Source organism: Sylvia atricapilla, chromosome 5, assembly GCF_009819655.1.
Source record: "Sylvia atricapilla isolate bSylAtr1 chromosome 5, bSylAtr1.pri, whole genome shotgun sequence".
In the NCBI taxonomy this organism is placed as follows: domain Eukaryota; kingdom Metazoa; phylum Chordata; class Aves; order Passeriformes; family Sylviidae; genus Sylvia; species Sylvia atricapilla.
This window is the reverse complement of record NC_089144.1, coordinates 17,459,844-17,475,485: the sequence shown is the minus strand read 5'-3', so window position 1 is coordinate 17,475,485 and position 15,642 is coordinate 17,459,844. Positions and strand designations below refer to the sequence as shown.

The 15,642-nt window shown below is 44.0% G+C and overlaps 1 protein-coding gene across 3 annotated transcripts in view; it reads left to right on the top strand.

Moving 5' to 3' along the window:
- The window catches only part of CAMK1D (calcium/calmodulin dependent protein kinase ID), a 208,593-nt gene that overhangs the window by 177,999 nt on the left and 14,952 nt on the right, over positions 1-15,642 (top strand). For all 3 annotated transcript variants that reach the window (XM_066318814.1, XM_066318815.1, XM_066318813.1), the window contains 2 exons: positions 7,477-7,589; positions 9,300-9,378. In XM_066318814.1, the coding sequence (XP_066174911.1) occupies positions 7,477-7,589; positions 9,300-9,378 (192 nt within the window). The remainder of the gene's footprint in view (positions 1-7,476; positions 7,590-9,299; positions 9,379-15,642) is intronic.

Genomic DNA, 15,642 nt, shown 5'->3' with positions numbered 1-15,642 from the left:
AATGTTCATTCTTTACATTTGCATTATATTTGCGTAATTTATACACTACCCAAAAGAGGGAAGTTTTATATTAAATGTTACAGGAAGGCAGCTTTGTTTATTGCATGTGTGTCTTTTTATTTAAACCAAAATCCTGCCTGAAACCATTAGTTTTATGGCTGACTTTTTTGAAAACTTGTTGAGTACAAAACTTACGTGGGAATGGATTTTTCTTGGAGCAGCCATCAATAGCAGGATGCAAAAAAGCTTTTACTAAACAAAGCAAAAATCAACAGTGCTGATTCTGACTTTGTTTCAAAGCCCAGTGGGACCTACTACAGCAGTGAGGAAGAGCACAGACATGCCAAAATACCTTGCAGGCTGCTTCACAAACCATTCCTTGGTGCTTTTTTAGATGAAGATGGTGTGTGCTGACTCAAAGTTACCTTTTTTCACAGGCCAATTTGATCATGGAATTCCTAGGGGTTGGGATTTTTGACACTGTCAGTCCTTGCCAGCCATGGCAGGACGCAGTTTGAGTCTTTTCTGATGCTCTTTTAACACTTTGCTGAGTACCAGCTTCAGAGAGTGGGAAAAGCAGGATGCAGGCGGGAGATAGCACTACTCTGCCTCACATCCAGGCTCAGCCACTGCCTGGGTTCAGTTTATAGACAAATATCCGCCATGGAAATATGTGTCCATCTGGCAGCCCATGGGAGGGGTGTGAACTATTGCATCTGGCTGCCTGGAGACAAACCTGGTTCTGCTTTCCTCCAGGTTGTGAGTCCCATGTGTCAATGGCTCATGCACCAAAGGTCTTTTGTGCTGGCAGAACTGTGGTCTTATTTCCCTTGTTGCTTTCATGGGTCTTGCTGAGGAATAGGGGTGAGACAGTGCTGAGCAATGTGTGCTCCACACCCAGTTTATGAACACTTCTTCAACAGGTGGAAGATTTTAATCTCCTCCATAATCTTTTCCCCTTCCTAAGCAAGGCTGCTCTTTCTGCAAGGTTCAGCTCTGTTTCCTGCTCTGTTTTCCAAATCAGCATGTGCTCAGCTTGTCGAGCGAGGCATGCACGCTCCTCAAATTTAAATTCCCTATTCCCTATACAGGGAATTCCCAGCCCAGAAGGCTTAAATCATCTCAGTAAAAATGGGCCTCTATGAATTCCTGTTTGCAGGACAAGGAAACCTTTTCAGGGTTTCTGTGCTTCAGGTAATAAGGTCTTGATTTCTATTTTGTACAGCCTAAGTAAGTGGCAATAACATATTGCTGTAGAAGGAGTCTGTTAATGTCTTTACCAGACTGTTACAGCTTGGGTGGGATTGGGTCTGAAACCAAACCAGCTCTTTCAATGTGTAAGCCACATCCTTCAGCTCCTGCAGCCGTCAGCAGCACTCCAGAGCTGCCTTTGGTTAGCCCCCCACAGCCCATGGCATCAGGGGCTCTGTGCACTTCAGCTTCTCCAGAGCCACTGGGCACCTCAACCCAGCCTGAGTGTTTGCAAGCAGCCATTTCACCAGGGTGGGCTGTTCAGTTGCCTGAACAGGCACATTTAGTGCCATGCTGTGGGGTCCAGGGCAGCCACATGGATTTGGAAAACACAACACATTGGAGAGACCTTCTTTCTGGAAAGGCTGATGGATTGAAGCCAGAGACCATGGACCATGTCAAACAGCACCAGATGCTCACGCTGAGGTGACTGGATCACACCCTGCTCCCTGCTCAGAGCCCTGCTTTCACAGTGTGGCTTCATCTGCTTTGTGGTACATTTACATCACGCTCCACCTCCCCTGACTCCATTTCTGCTGAGTGCAGTGTGATCTTAGAAACCCAGCCCACATCTCACATGTCCTAGTCTTGGTCTGGATCTCATCCTTGCTTCCAGGAATAGCCAGGAGTTGCAGATGTGGTCTCTTAAGAAAGTGAATATCTAGGATACAGTAAAAAGAGAGAGAAGAGGAGGGTCCTTCCCTAAACTGGAGGGAATTAGCCCTGGCGAGGTGTCTGATACCACCAGTGATGGGTTTAACCTGCAGGTTTGTGGTGTCAGCAGTGACACACCACCAGAGGCTGCAGTGCCAGTGAGGGGTCCCAGTGTGACATGGCACTGAGACGCCACAAGGACCAGCAGCACAAGGACCTGGTGAAATGCTGGCAGTTAAACCTGCCCTGAGCAGGAGTTATTAGCTCCAGTATTAGCTGCACTCTTTTGGATATGCCATTTCCAGCTCCACAATCAGCACAGCTGGAGCTACTTGCACATGCCTAAACCAGTTGGAGATGAATTTTTGCATCCAAGGCAATCCAAGCACAACATCCTGCCTTATCTCCTCACCTCTCCCACAGATCCTCACTGCCACTCTGGACAGAGTGTTGTCACTTAAGAAGATGAAAACTCAAAGGAAACCAACACATAAACCAGGCATAAATTAAAAATGCATTGAGCTAAAATTACTGCAAGTGGTTTGAGTGCCTCCAGACCCAAGCTCAGCCTCACTTGAGAGCCCTCAGTTTATGACACTGGATGAACAAACTGTTTCTGTGGCACCAATACTGCAGAGAAATACTTGTTTCCGTGATATGCAAGGATGTCTTGGGAGGGAATACCTTTGTTTCAGTGCCAGCCTCTAATGCTTCTCTGCTGTTAATGACAGCCAGATTGCAGAGGCCACACCAGCAGAGTTTTTAACAAAACCTGTTTTGCATGAGAGTTATTATTCACAAAAACTAATTTTAGAGCCTGAAATTACCTTTTATTCCAGTTGCAGTATTTCTCAATTTGAAACTGTTGCGCTGTTGAGCTCAGCCTTCCACTTATCACAAGATAGTTTTGATAATGTGTCCAGCTTAAAAATATAAAACATAAGAAAAGAAAGAGACTTCAGTGGATTCCCAGCAGCTGGATTTGGGACCTTTCTGGGTCAGATAAGGGATTATAAAAGCTTGGGAACTAAAATACTGATCATATGCATACCTTATATAGAGATTAGGTTAATTTATGCAAAAAATAGAAAATCATGTTTTGAAGCTGGAAAAGAACCCAGGGCACAAAATGCTCCGCCTCAGCCCCTGGTTATTCATAGTCTTCTGCAATAGGTCAAACACATTTTGCCTTGAATTTTCTGTTTCCATTCACTGTTTGGACAGAGAGTTACTGGTTTGTTATTGTTTGTAAACAATCATCTATCTGGAGATAAATCTTGGATCATACTTTCACACTTTGCTGCTGAGCTGCTTTTGATTTTCAAGTGGATGTGCATGAATCATCAGTGATGTTTGTATGGAAGAATTAACCAGGGACAGTGCAAAGTAGATTACGCCAAAAGAAGTTTCCACCATCATCCTAGAGTCATCCATTGGGATAAAGAGATCAGTCATCTTGCCTGCTTGGCATCACATACAAGCAAAAAAAGTGAGGAATAACTTGTTTGGCACTGGAAGGAGAAACAGTGGTGGCAGAGGACACAAATGTTTTGGGTTGCTGAGGAAAACTCAGTTAACATTGGGAAAACAACCCCAAATGATGGTTCCTCGTTGCTTGCTCCTTAATTTGTCTATGATTCCCTATGCTGATATGTCCTTGTCCACAGCCTTGTGGGGGCACCAGTGTCAGCCAGTATGAGGGACTGTTCCCAAAATATACAGAAGAAATACATGTGTTTATCCATATAAATAGCTCTTGGATGAGTTCCCACACTATACATCTCGGGTCTTTGAGCACTTACTGAATTCTTTGTTCTAATCTAACTGTGAATTGTTTGTGAAACTAACCCTAGGGTCTCTTGTGTTACAGACTGGACACTGACCATGTGAATGAGTTATTTAGCCTTTAGTATCACCCCCAGTATGTAATGGGAGCTTGCAGGGGTTTGCTTTCTCTGCCTGGTGAGGACAAGACGTCCCTGCTATTCCTCTTATGCTCTTGAGATCACTTCTGGAAATGACTTCTGGCAATATCTTTCTCTTGCACATCCACCTGTGTTTTTCTTATCTGCATCCCATTATTCTTAAGGCAAGACTGGGAATAGGAGTTTAGGGGGAAATCTCTTGCTTATGTGATAAAGTTGCTAAATAATTCTGAAAACGTTTTATTTGGTGAAACTGCAAGAAAATGATGACAACTAACAGCGGCCTGAAACTCCCCCAGGACAGTGCAGGATTTTTTCACATCGAAGACAGAGGGGTTATTTTTGCATTTCTGCATATCTAAAGAAAAGCAGAGGAACCTCTGATAGTGAGGTCATTTTTTTCACATAGAAACGTCCCAGCAGATGGAAATTAAGTCGGTGGGATTTTGATGCTGTAAGAATTAAGCAAAAAACTCATTATGGACTTTGGAAAGTAGCCCAGTTGCTGGAAGTCCAGCAAGGTTCCCTCCAGCCATAAATTACAAGATAGGCTGATTTCCTGGGGCTTTCCCATCCCTTCTGCAAAGCCAGTAATGTTAAACCTTAAGTAACATTAAAACTTCCTTGTCTTCCTAAGCTCTGTTTTTAAGGGAAAGGGCAGCAAGGCTGTACATAAAATACAGGGACCTGTATTTGGCTCTCAACCCATCCCTGTGCCAGGGTGCCCCACATGCCGCCTCTTCTGACCTACAGGGTTTGCTCCCTTCTCACATGCTTTCTGGTGTAGGTCCTCACTGATTTGCCTCCCAGAGGAACATCCTTGAATCCCCCTGTGCAGGAGGTTAATCCTATCCCTGGCCAAGCCAGGATCAGCCCTTGCCCTGCTCTCACTCGGCTCTCAGGCAAGGGGCTGATTTGGGGGGATCTCCCTGCCCATGACCTGTAGTAGCAATTAACACTTCTCAACCTCTTCCTAGCAATGGAAAAGCTGTGCCAAAAGAGGCTATTGTCTGCCCTGTGCCCAGCTCCTGGCAGTTCTGGTGCCCTCCTGGATGACCCTGTCTCTCCTTGTGCATCAGCATGGGCTGCAGTGACCTCCTGGACACAGAGGCTGATTCCCCAGACATGCAGATTTTCAAGCCAAACAGAGGAGCTGGACTAAAAGGCTGGGCTTCTTGCTGGGACTCCTGTCTCTGTGCTCCCCCCTCGCAGGGTTGTTGCCCTCCAGCTCTGTGCTGCTCAACAGTTTGCTCCTACCTTTAGCTGCCACAAGTGTGTATAAATCACAGCAGTCCTAACTTGTGCTCTTGTATCTTTGCCAAGGTAATTAGTACAGTGCACATTTGAAGAGAGTTATTTCTCTCTCCAGAACAGCCTGCCAGTGCCTCAGCATGCACAGCACTGTCTGCTCGCCTTAAAATGCTTCATCAGAGCACTTTGGGTTTGTCTGAGGAAAGTGCTGAGGAAAGCAAGAAATTAATGAAGGGCTGTCAGGCTTCTTACATGCAGCCCCCTGAGTCTCACAGGGAAGAGGGGACAGAGCAATGGCTTCAACAATTTTGTTTGTTTGGGATTTTTTTCTTTATTATCTGGGGGTTTTTTTGGTCCAACCTGGGCATCTCTACCCCAGTGCTCATCCTGCCAGCTGCAGTGCTGGTGCTGTCAGCTCCACCATTTCCCCTCAGTAAAGCACCCAAAATCTTGAGGGTTGTGACAAAAGAGGAGGAAGGTGAAAATCAGTTTGTGTTCATCCCACACCAAGACTGTGGGATGTGAACACTGATAATTATTATGCTAAAACAAGTAATTTATAAGCTCTTCACAGTTGCCTGTAGAGCTGGACACTGTGGATCCAGTTTCTTCATTAAGCTACCAGAGGTTTTTCCTCTTTTGTCCATGTACATAGTGGCTTTTTGGCATTTGCCTAAATTCAGAATTTTTAAGGACCCTTCTCATATACCCCCTGCAGCACAGGGTTTCAGACAGGAGCACCCAGCCCCACACAGGAGCACCATGCCCATGAAATAGGTGCCCAGTCCTGCTCTGGACATGCACACTTGTCTGGCATGAGGTTGTCTTACTGGTATTGATAATGGCAGTCATCCAGTGGGACACAAATGAGGACTGGGTCATCTGCTCTCTGAGATAGAGATTTCTGGTTCAGCTGAACCACAGCAGGTTCATTATCATGCTGCAACTTTCAGTAGAGTTCTCCCAGGTCAGTGTGGATGTGACGCAGATCAACATCTCACTCAGTATTTAAATTATTTATCAAGCACACTGGCTCTTCAGAGCTAACAAAACATTGCTCCTTTCACCCTCAAGTGTTGAGTTGGTTCAAATAACCTCCAGAGCAGCCGGCTGGCTTTGGGTTATAAATAACTCAAGTATTTAATTTCTTGCAGTTTTCTCCCCTTGCTCTGTTTTTGCTTTTGAGCTAGATCTGCAGTCTGTTTGTAATGGCTGGCTCTATCCAATTAAATGCTTTATTGAGGCTGATTGACTCAGAGGTTAAAAAAAAAAAAAAATGCAGGAAAAAGATCATTTAAATACCAGCAAAGTGTGTGAAAGAATGATTTAGACCACTGACCAGTGATAAGAGGAAAAAAATGTATCATCTCTATGCAGAGGCAGGAAGGTCTGTTTGACTGTGAGCAGGATGGGTTTGCAAAAACCTTGGGCCAGCCTCAGAGATACATCTGGCACTTTGCAACATCGGTGTTAAAACCTGAGGAAGGGTTGTCTCTGCTGGCATGTCTGTGCAGAGTGGGACAGAATACTGCCTGCAGCACCAGCTGGGTGTGAAGGATCTCTGACACACGAGTTTTATCACTGCACTTGCTTAATTCAGAGCTGGATTTGCTTTTCCCACATCCAGCCCTGCCTCAGCATTGTGGCTGTCCTGCTCTGCAGCACTAGGAGGGTGCACTCTGAATGTATGAGCTCAAACTAGGCAAATAATGTTCAATGTCCTGCTTGTCCTGGGGCTAGGTTTTCTGAGAAGTCTGACTAGAAACATTGAAAACCAGGACAGGACTGTTGTTAGCCTCAAGCAAAGCAGGCAATTGGATGTGGTCAGCAAAATCACTTGCAGGAGTGAGAAAGGGAGGAGCTCTCCTTGTGTCTGCAGCAGCAGGTCTATGTGCTGCCCTTGCAAGCTCTGCTGCAGAGGTGAATGGGCTCCTGGGCATGCTCCTCCTTGTCCTGCTTTGCACCGGATCTTCTGGATGTGCTCAGGGATTAGAGGGACTGATGCTTTGTGGTTAGAGGGTTTAGCTCATGAAATCTCCTCTTAGCACTTGTACAGGAGAGGATGGCAGAGGTCATGTCTGTATAATAAAATTATTCCTCTGGTTAAACGCTCAAAAGCATGCAGAGAGAGGCCGGGGTATCTGTATGAATCAGCTTGAGGTCAACAGCACCAGGTTTCCAGGCAGAATTCTGCTTTGCCCAGGACAGTGCCAATCTTTAGAAGTGGTTTTACATGTCCCTGATGAAACTTCTCTCATGGTGGCACTTGCCTGCTTGAAAACTTACTGAGGCAAGCCTTAAGTGAGAGTTTCTCCATCTTCTCACTCTCTCCTTCTTACCTTCTGGACAGAGGTGGGTCCAGTGGTCACCTCTCTCCTTTCTTGTTCTCCATTAGGCTCTGTGGATATCCCCCTTTCTATGATGAAAACGACTCCAAACTCTTTGAGCAGATCCTTAAGGCAGAGTATGAGTTTGACTCTCCATACTGGGATGACATCTCCGAGTCTGGTAAGTAGCTACTGCTCTTTATATTGCAACAACCATTGCATGCACGTGTGCCTATTGCATGCATTCCCTCCCTAAGGCATGAAAATGCACCCTCCATCATGTGCAGAGATCCTTCTAACTGAACACCAGTGGGAATGTGCATTTCTTTTGTCTCCAATATTCATGGGAGACAAATTAGGTTCTATTTTTTCCAGTCACACACAGAGCAGTAAAACATGGCTCAAACAGCAGATAAAGATGACAGAAGACCATCCCAAGAAGAAAAAGCAGCTTAATTTCTTCATTGTATCCAAATGAAAAAACAGATTGTTAATGTCTCATTAATAATAAGGTGGCAAATGATTTTGGCTCTGTTGCTGACACTTCAGTGCAGGTCCAAAGCAAGTCCTCAGTCTTTGCATCAAAAAGCCAAGAAATTAATGGCTTTCAAATGAGGCAGGTGAGCAGATCCAGAAGCTGGAAGGACTGTCCGTGTGGGTGAATGTTCCCTACCCAGTGCAGGAGACATTTAACCCATAGTACCCACTGCCCCTGCTCCAGTCAGCCTGGCAGAGGGGCAGATACACCAAATGTCTTACAGGCAGATGTTCCTAAGGGCTTCTGTGGGTCTGTGTCTAGGGGTGACAGCAGGGGACATTCAGCCTTGCACCTGTATGTGTCCCTGACACACTGTGTGTTCTCCAGGAGGTCACTCAAGCTCAGTGTCCTTGCTCTGTCCAACCCAGGCAAACATCTGGTAATTCATGCAGAAGACAAAATGAATTCTAGGGATATTCCATCATGTAAAAATATCCCTATAAATACAGTTTTCTGATTTATTAGTGCTACTGATTGAGGCAAGGGAGATAAAAATTGAGTGTTTTTATTTTAAAGATGATTATATATTCTCTTATCTCCACACAGAGCAACATTTTCTGCTGCTTACATCTGCAGTCCAGACATCATTGTGATGGATTGCTCAAAAATATATGTGATGAGAAGTTTTTTTTTTAACTAATAAGGATTTTCAGAGAAAATATGAAGGTCTGCTGGCAGACCCTTCTGCCTTGTGGGGGAAAGTCCATCACCTAAATCAGCACAAAGATTTTCCTGCCATATTTGGCTTTGCTGTGGCTCCTTCAGCTACACTGTCCTGAAACTGCTGGACTCACGCCACGCTGCAATCTCCGTTCCTTCCATTATAGCATCGATTAAAAACACACTGCCTCCTGCTCCAGGGAGCTCATTTTCCTTGCTGAATTCCTCTTAAATAGGCAACATGTCCTCACAGCTGTCCATGTGTGTGACTGCTTGGAATGAGCAATGTGAAGCTCCTCTTAATGTGGCATCTGACCTCCTCCTCCTCCACTCAGCTGGCCAGCACTTCCAGGGCCACATTCAGACCACTGAGATGATGCAGCACATGGCTGACCAGGGACCCAGGAGCTGGCCGGGTTGTACTCTGCTGACTCTGAATTATCCACCCTACTCCTAAGTAGACCTGCAGGAGTAGATGCCTGCAGCTTTTATCTGGTACACCAAATAGCTTGAATTTGGTCCTAAGTCACTTTGGTTCTATCTATGTTCATAAATGACAAATGACCCAGGGCCATTTTTCTGTGCTTTGGCCAGATGGCACTTGGTAGCCTGATCAGTGCTGTTGGCTCATCCTGTGGCACAAAACTGGGCATCAATTCGACTGCTTTCAATCTTTTTCTTTTTTTTTTTCAGCTAAAGACTTCATCCGGAATTTGATGGAGAAGGACCCTAATAAAAGATACACCTGTGAGCAAGCAGCACGGCACCCTTGGTAAGCAGCACTCACTGCTCTGAAAAACCCTCAGGACACAGAGCACCTTTTTACGTTCATGTGTGGAAGTGATGTGTCTGTCACATGTTGTACTGACCTCTATTACGTAACTTGGTGTTTTTATTCTCACAACCACTGCCTTTGACCTTCAGATTTTTCTGGAAAACTGTGATGGACTTTAATCTCAAGCACCAACCTGTGTAAGGATTAGTAAAATGCTGAATTATGTGTGGTGGCAGTAGTGCAGCAGTGGGATGTGCCAAAATGATCAAAGTGCTTTAAGTTAAATGCCTTTGCATATGAGTGACCTCACCAACATTACCCAAGGTTTGTGTTGCTGGAACAAGGGTGACTCATGTGCTTTTGTCCAGCCCTGAGTGACTGAGAGCATCATCCCACACTACCAGCTGCACCCACACACGAGCTCTGGATTTAACTCTTTTAGGCCAGGGGACATTATATAAGCAAGGTGAGGTATTGTTTTTGTTGCTATAATAGCTGCAACAGAAAAGAGTTAATGGAATGACATTTTCACCCCAGGTGTGCATTAGACTCTGTTTTTATACTGTCATAATTGCCCCAAATGCCACTTCCTTTTGCTTTGTCTGTGCAACAAAATGAAATTTGAGAAATGAAATCCCGCTTTTGTGAGATGAAAAAAAAAAATCCCAAATTGGTTCTAAATGATACTGACCTGAGCCTCGGGAAATTAAGCAAGTCAGTATTAGAAATGCAGAATAAACAATGGGAGTGCAACTCCCAGCAGGGAGTGAGGTGACCATTTGTACAACTCAGAGACAGATTTTCCAAAGCCTTACATCCAAGATACACAAAATGTAAGCATCCAGCTCCTGGCCTTGCTACATCTGTGTTGGTGACTGGAGTGCAACAAAGAAACGTGGCACTTGTAACACACACAGCTTCTGGGCCCTCTGAAAAGAACAAAATGATAAAAAGTGTTTTCATTCCTTTTCTTGTGCGGTTTTATTTTTCTTTTGCATGTCATGGCCAAGGGCCAATGGAAACTCACAGACTGCTACATAATTCGTACTATTTTCCACAGAATCCAATCTTCCATTTCAAAACAACACCCCAAAAGGGTTCCATTTCTGTGGCAGGGGTCTTCTTCTGCCAGGCTGACTTTGCCATCCAGTGGTTCATTTTCAAGGCTTCAAGTTCTGACACAGCTCCCAGCACAGCTCAGAGTGAGCCTTTGAAATGTCAGACATGCAAATGGCACTGCAGAAGGGGAGGATGAAAATATTCACCATATTCCCACTCTGCACCCTGAATCCACCTCCTCCCTTTGACACAGAGACAACATGTGCCAGGGATTACAGGACAGCTGTACTGAAAACAAAGCATGGAGGTTTCCAAAGCTATGGCTTCAGATCTGCCTCTGTCTTCCCCGGTGTGCTCATGAGCAACACTCCATGTCTCATTCCTCCTTGCTCTGAAAAGCTTCCTGCAACATGGATGTTGCAGTTATGGACCATTCTGGAGAGCTGTGCAGTGATTTTTTTTGGAGGGTTTGGATGCTGTAGTGCTAAATGCCTTTTTGGATAATCATGGCTGCTCACCCAGATGTTACTTTGGAGTTAGTGGATAGGATCTCCTTTTGCCAAAGCATTGCTCAAGCAGCATTTTCCACCCAGATTCCTTAGTCAGGAAATAGTGAGGGTTTCACTGTTTCTTTTCTCATTCTAGCCATTACATCTGTGGCAGTGACATCCTTTCCTTCTCCTGGAAGAGAGGGAAGGCTTTTTCAGTGGAGGAGGAAGAGAGTTCTGTGCTTTGTGTCAGTGGTCAGCTGTGTCCTTCTCTCAACCTGGGTGTATTGAAGTTTCCAACAGCTCCAGGCCTGAGTTCCTCTCTCTCATGGTTGCATTCAGTGTTGCAGCAGTTGGATACAAGGGTGCACATGTGCAGCCAGCAGAGAGAGGATGCCACAGCTTTGGATCATCCCACACCCCCTTTTCAGATGAGCATGGATTCTTTAGCACGCATCCCTCTTGGCTAATTCACCTCCCATAGTGCCAAGAGAGCATCTCCTCTGTGTGTTATCAGGAGCACAGAGGTACATAAGACTGTTGGCTTAGTAGGAAGAGATGATCAGAGCAGGCTGAAGTGGTCCCATAAATTATATGCTTTTGCAGAGTGCTTGCTCTGCAAGCAGCCCTTGATGGCATCTCATAAAGGTATTTTTTTTCTTGTCTGCACAAGCAACATAACTGGAGAAGCATCTTTGAACCCTAGAGTTCTCATGATGATGCTTTAAGCTTTAGCTTTCATGTTTTTCAGATTCTGTGCTGCCTAGGGGAGTAGTTCTGAGCGCCATATTAAGTGTCAGTCAGCTCTTCACAGAGCAGGGAGACAAAACAAATCCTGAAGACCAAGGACAAGGAGTACAAGGAGTACTCCTTTCAGGCCCAAAAGCATAAACAACGGTGGGCTGAAGAGAGAAACAAAAAGGATGAGATCTCACAACCTGAAGCTGTAATTGGACAATTAAACCCCAATATGCAAATGAACCAAAACTTATAAAAATGTGAGACTGCGTGACCAGTTGTCCATTTTGTGACCACTTTAAGTCCACCTTGGGTGTAGCCCTGGTCAGACTCTTTTCCTGCTCAAGGTATAACCTATAGGTCTTTCAGTAAATATCTGTTTTATTCTCTAGCCCTGTCCAGTCTCTGGTCCAGGTCAGCCTTCCCAAGGCAGCAGTTTCTGCCAACCACGAAGGGACAGTGAGGCCTCTGAAAAACCTCCTCAGTGAAATCCTGTTTCCACTGAGGCTAATGGGAGTTTGTCCAGACTTCAGTGAGAGTTGCGGTTTGTTTCCTTGTTTCACAGGAGACAAACAGGCCTCCCTGGGTCATGAGTGCTGTGCAAATGATAGGTAATTGATATATATATATGGTGAGGTGCCTCCATGTAGTGAGATTTTCCAGCTTTCCCTTTTTCTTCCTCTTATGAAATTTTCCCCTGCAGGATCAGATCGTTGGGATCTTCACAAATTAGGAAGAAATCCATCAAATCATGAATAATTAATACATACTTTATAATCTGGTTGTGCTAAAAGTAGTTAGCTATGCATGATGTGGCTACCTGGCCATGAGATTTTGTTGTTTCAATATTTGTGAAGAACAAACTGATTCTAAAACACACCCTTATTTTAATCATCGTGTTTTCATTAAAACCTTCCAAATAGGGCTTGCAGGAACTGGATCTTGCAAGATACTACATTTGTGCCTTTAAGGTTAATAATATCTTTGAATTTTGGGAAGCTGCTCCAGAATAGACAGCTATTCGCATGACTAAATGTTTGCACAGGATCAGACCCTAAAAAAAGTAAATACTTCTTCCCAATGGCCCACTTTTCTGCAGCGTATCTGCTCGCCACATGCCTGCATTTACGTGATGTCTTGCTATTTATAATCAAATGGCCTTGGTAGGGGGATGGTATGTTAAACTCGGAGCTGGCAGAAAAGGAGGCTAATAATTGCAGTGAAGTATGGCAGCAGAAACAGTGCAATATGTGAGACTTGTTGATATAATGACTCCAGCCCTGCATGTCCATTTATACAGATTTCTCCAGTTTAATATACTGGTGACTTATGCTTTCCACTGGAAAAGTTATTTATTTTATAATGTATCTTTCAGTGGGGCTTGCACTGTTTATGGTGTGTTGCAAAGGTGCAATGTTCTGCTTAGCTTTTCCCACTGTGACTTTTCAAAAAGGACATGGAAAATGAAGGTAACAAAAGAATGGGGTGATTTTGCTGCAGCTTGATACATTTTAATGTTTCCCTGGCTCATATTAAAGACAGCAATTAAGTTTATTAAATATATTGCCATGTCAGAGCCTACATCCTGTTTAGGGCAGGGGCTCAGTCTGCAGTGATTAGGGGGGAGCAGAAGAAACCTGAGGAAACCTGTTTTTTCTAGCTATAGACTCATAAAAACATAGAATACCCTGAGGTGGAAGAGACCCACAAGGATTATCAAAGTGTGCTCCCCATCAGGTCAAACTAGGCCCTGCAGAGCCAAATTCAGCCTCCAGGCTTGGACCAGAAGGAAAGAAAACAGTGCTGGAGGGTGAGGACATAGTCCTACAGTTAGGAAGCCAATACAGAAGTTAGAAGGGCTGCCATGAATTTATTTACTCCATCATGCATTAACCAAGTGAACTTAAATGGAATTTAAAGCTATGTGCTGGAGGCACTTATGGCATCAAAGGCAATTTCGGACATCTAAATAAAAGGATGATGGATTAATTGCCTCCATATAGAGATTGTAAATACACAGAGTGTAGAAGGGAGAAGGAGCTTGTGGCACCAGTTAGACCCCAGTGTCTGCAGGCAGGAGTGTGGTCCTGGCTTTTCCCCATTGCTTGTGCAAAGGGAGAGAGGATCCTTGGGATGTGCCAACGTCCAGCCACGCCTACACTGAGGAATCACAAAGCTTTGGCAAGGACTGAGCCTCTGCAAATTGTGACCATGACTCCAAGTGTTTATTATGTGCCACAGAGCACAAGTCAGATAATAATTTCAACCCAGAGAAAGAACATGGTTTACAAAGAACTCAGTTCTCAGACAATATTGTTTGAAGTGTGAAAAGGCCTTCCTGAAGGGAACTGCTGATGTTTACAACATTAAATCAAACTCTTATCGAGTTCATCCCCACACTCTATTTATTTTGAAACATCATATATAAATGAGTATATGTGTAAACATGTGCACACAGTGTGTGTGTGCGTGTTTATATACTTGCATGGATGAGTGTGTGTGTACGTGTGTGTGTACATAGAGAAGAGTTATGATCCCTCAGCATTATCCATTACAGCTAACTCCACATTTCCTATCATCATACTCAGGAGTATTTCCAAGCACTTTTTGGCCAGCAAAGCATTTGAGTTGGCTGCCTTCACAAGAAGGTTTAGAAAATAATGGTAGATGAAAGGCTCTGCCTGCCGTTGTGGGCAGGGAGGATGAGAGAGACATTTGCTTGCAGCATGCTAATGAAGAACTGTCCAAAAGGAAATTTGCTAGGTTTGTCTTTGTTGGAAGTTCCTCTCAAAGCTTAGAAGTGGTATGGCCAGATAAATTGGTGTGATAAGTTTGAAGTCAGCTAGAGAGCTAAAATAAATTAGATACTATGGAATAATATTTGATCATTAGATTAGATTCCTCTCATGTGCAGAATTAGATTTGTTATGGTTATTCATGAGAAATACTCTTCTTAGCTTTAGTGGATGTGTTTGGGATGGGGAGCCATCATTATTGGTCTCTTGGTATCCAATTCTGTGCATTGAGACAGTTATATGTTTACAACTGGATGTAAAACCAGCTTCAACATAAGGTTCCCCAAAGCATTATTAGGATGCAGCTGCTTTCAGGTGCTGCAAAATGGGAATCCTGAGAGAAAATCCAGATTCTGCTTAGACTAATCAGTCCTTGCTTGGTTCTGGGTGATGCTCAGCAGGATAACAGATGATGCATTATTCTGATTTGTTTAATTTTATTTTTGTATATGTGTGTGGTAGGTAGAAGCAATGTCTTTTACTGGGCCAAGTAGTACAGTTGGTAAAAAAAACCAAAACCTTCAGGGCTGACATAGTTAACTTCAAAGTTAACTGCAAAGCCAGAAACTATTGTTGAGGACTAGATAAGCATCAGTCTGATTAGCTCAAGTTGATTACAGTTTCTCAGTGAAAATGGAGCTGATTTCTAGAGGCAAAGTATATGTTGTGCCAGAAGGGGAGAGAGAAAAAAAGAAAAAAAAATACTAAGGTATTTTTGTCCTAAAAGAAAAATCAAGATGGTTTATAACCTGTGTACTTGGAGAGTTAAGAAAATGTGGAAGGGGAATTATAAATGCGCTAAACCCAGTATCTATTAATTTCATTCTTTCTCTTCTCAGCGAGGGAACTAAAGTTCATGACTAAATACATTTGGTGTAGATGTGAGGATGCTCCTGATACCCACCACTGTGTGCCCAGAGCATATCTGATTTTTCATATCTGCCAGTTCAGAGTACAAAAGATGTGACTTCTCCCTGCTCACTTCCACCTTTTCTGTGTCCTGAAACCCCCACATCTCCAGCAAAACTGCAACAGTAAAGGGATGATAACATTGCTCTTGTTTTCCTGGAAGTAAAACTATACTACAAACACCATAACACCACGAGTATTTCATAAAAGTTACAAAATCCTCCAAGTGCAAAATACAGTCTGGAAGCTCAGTGCTCATGTTACAGCATCGC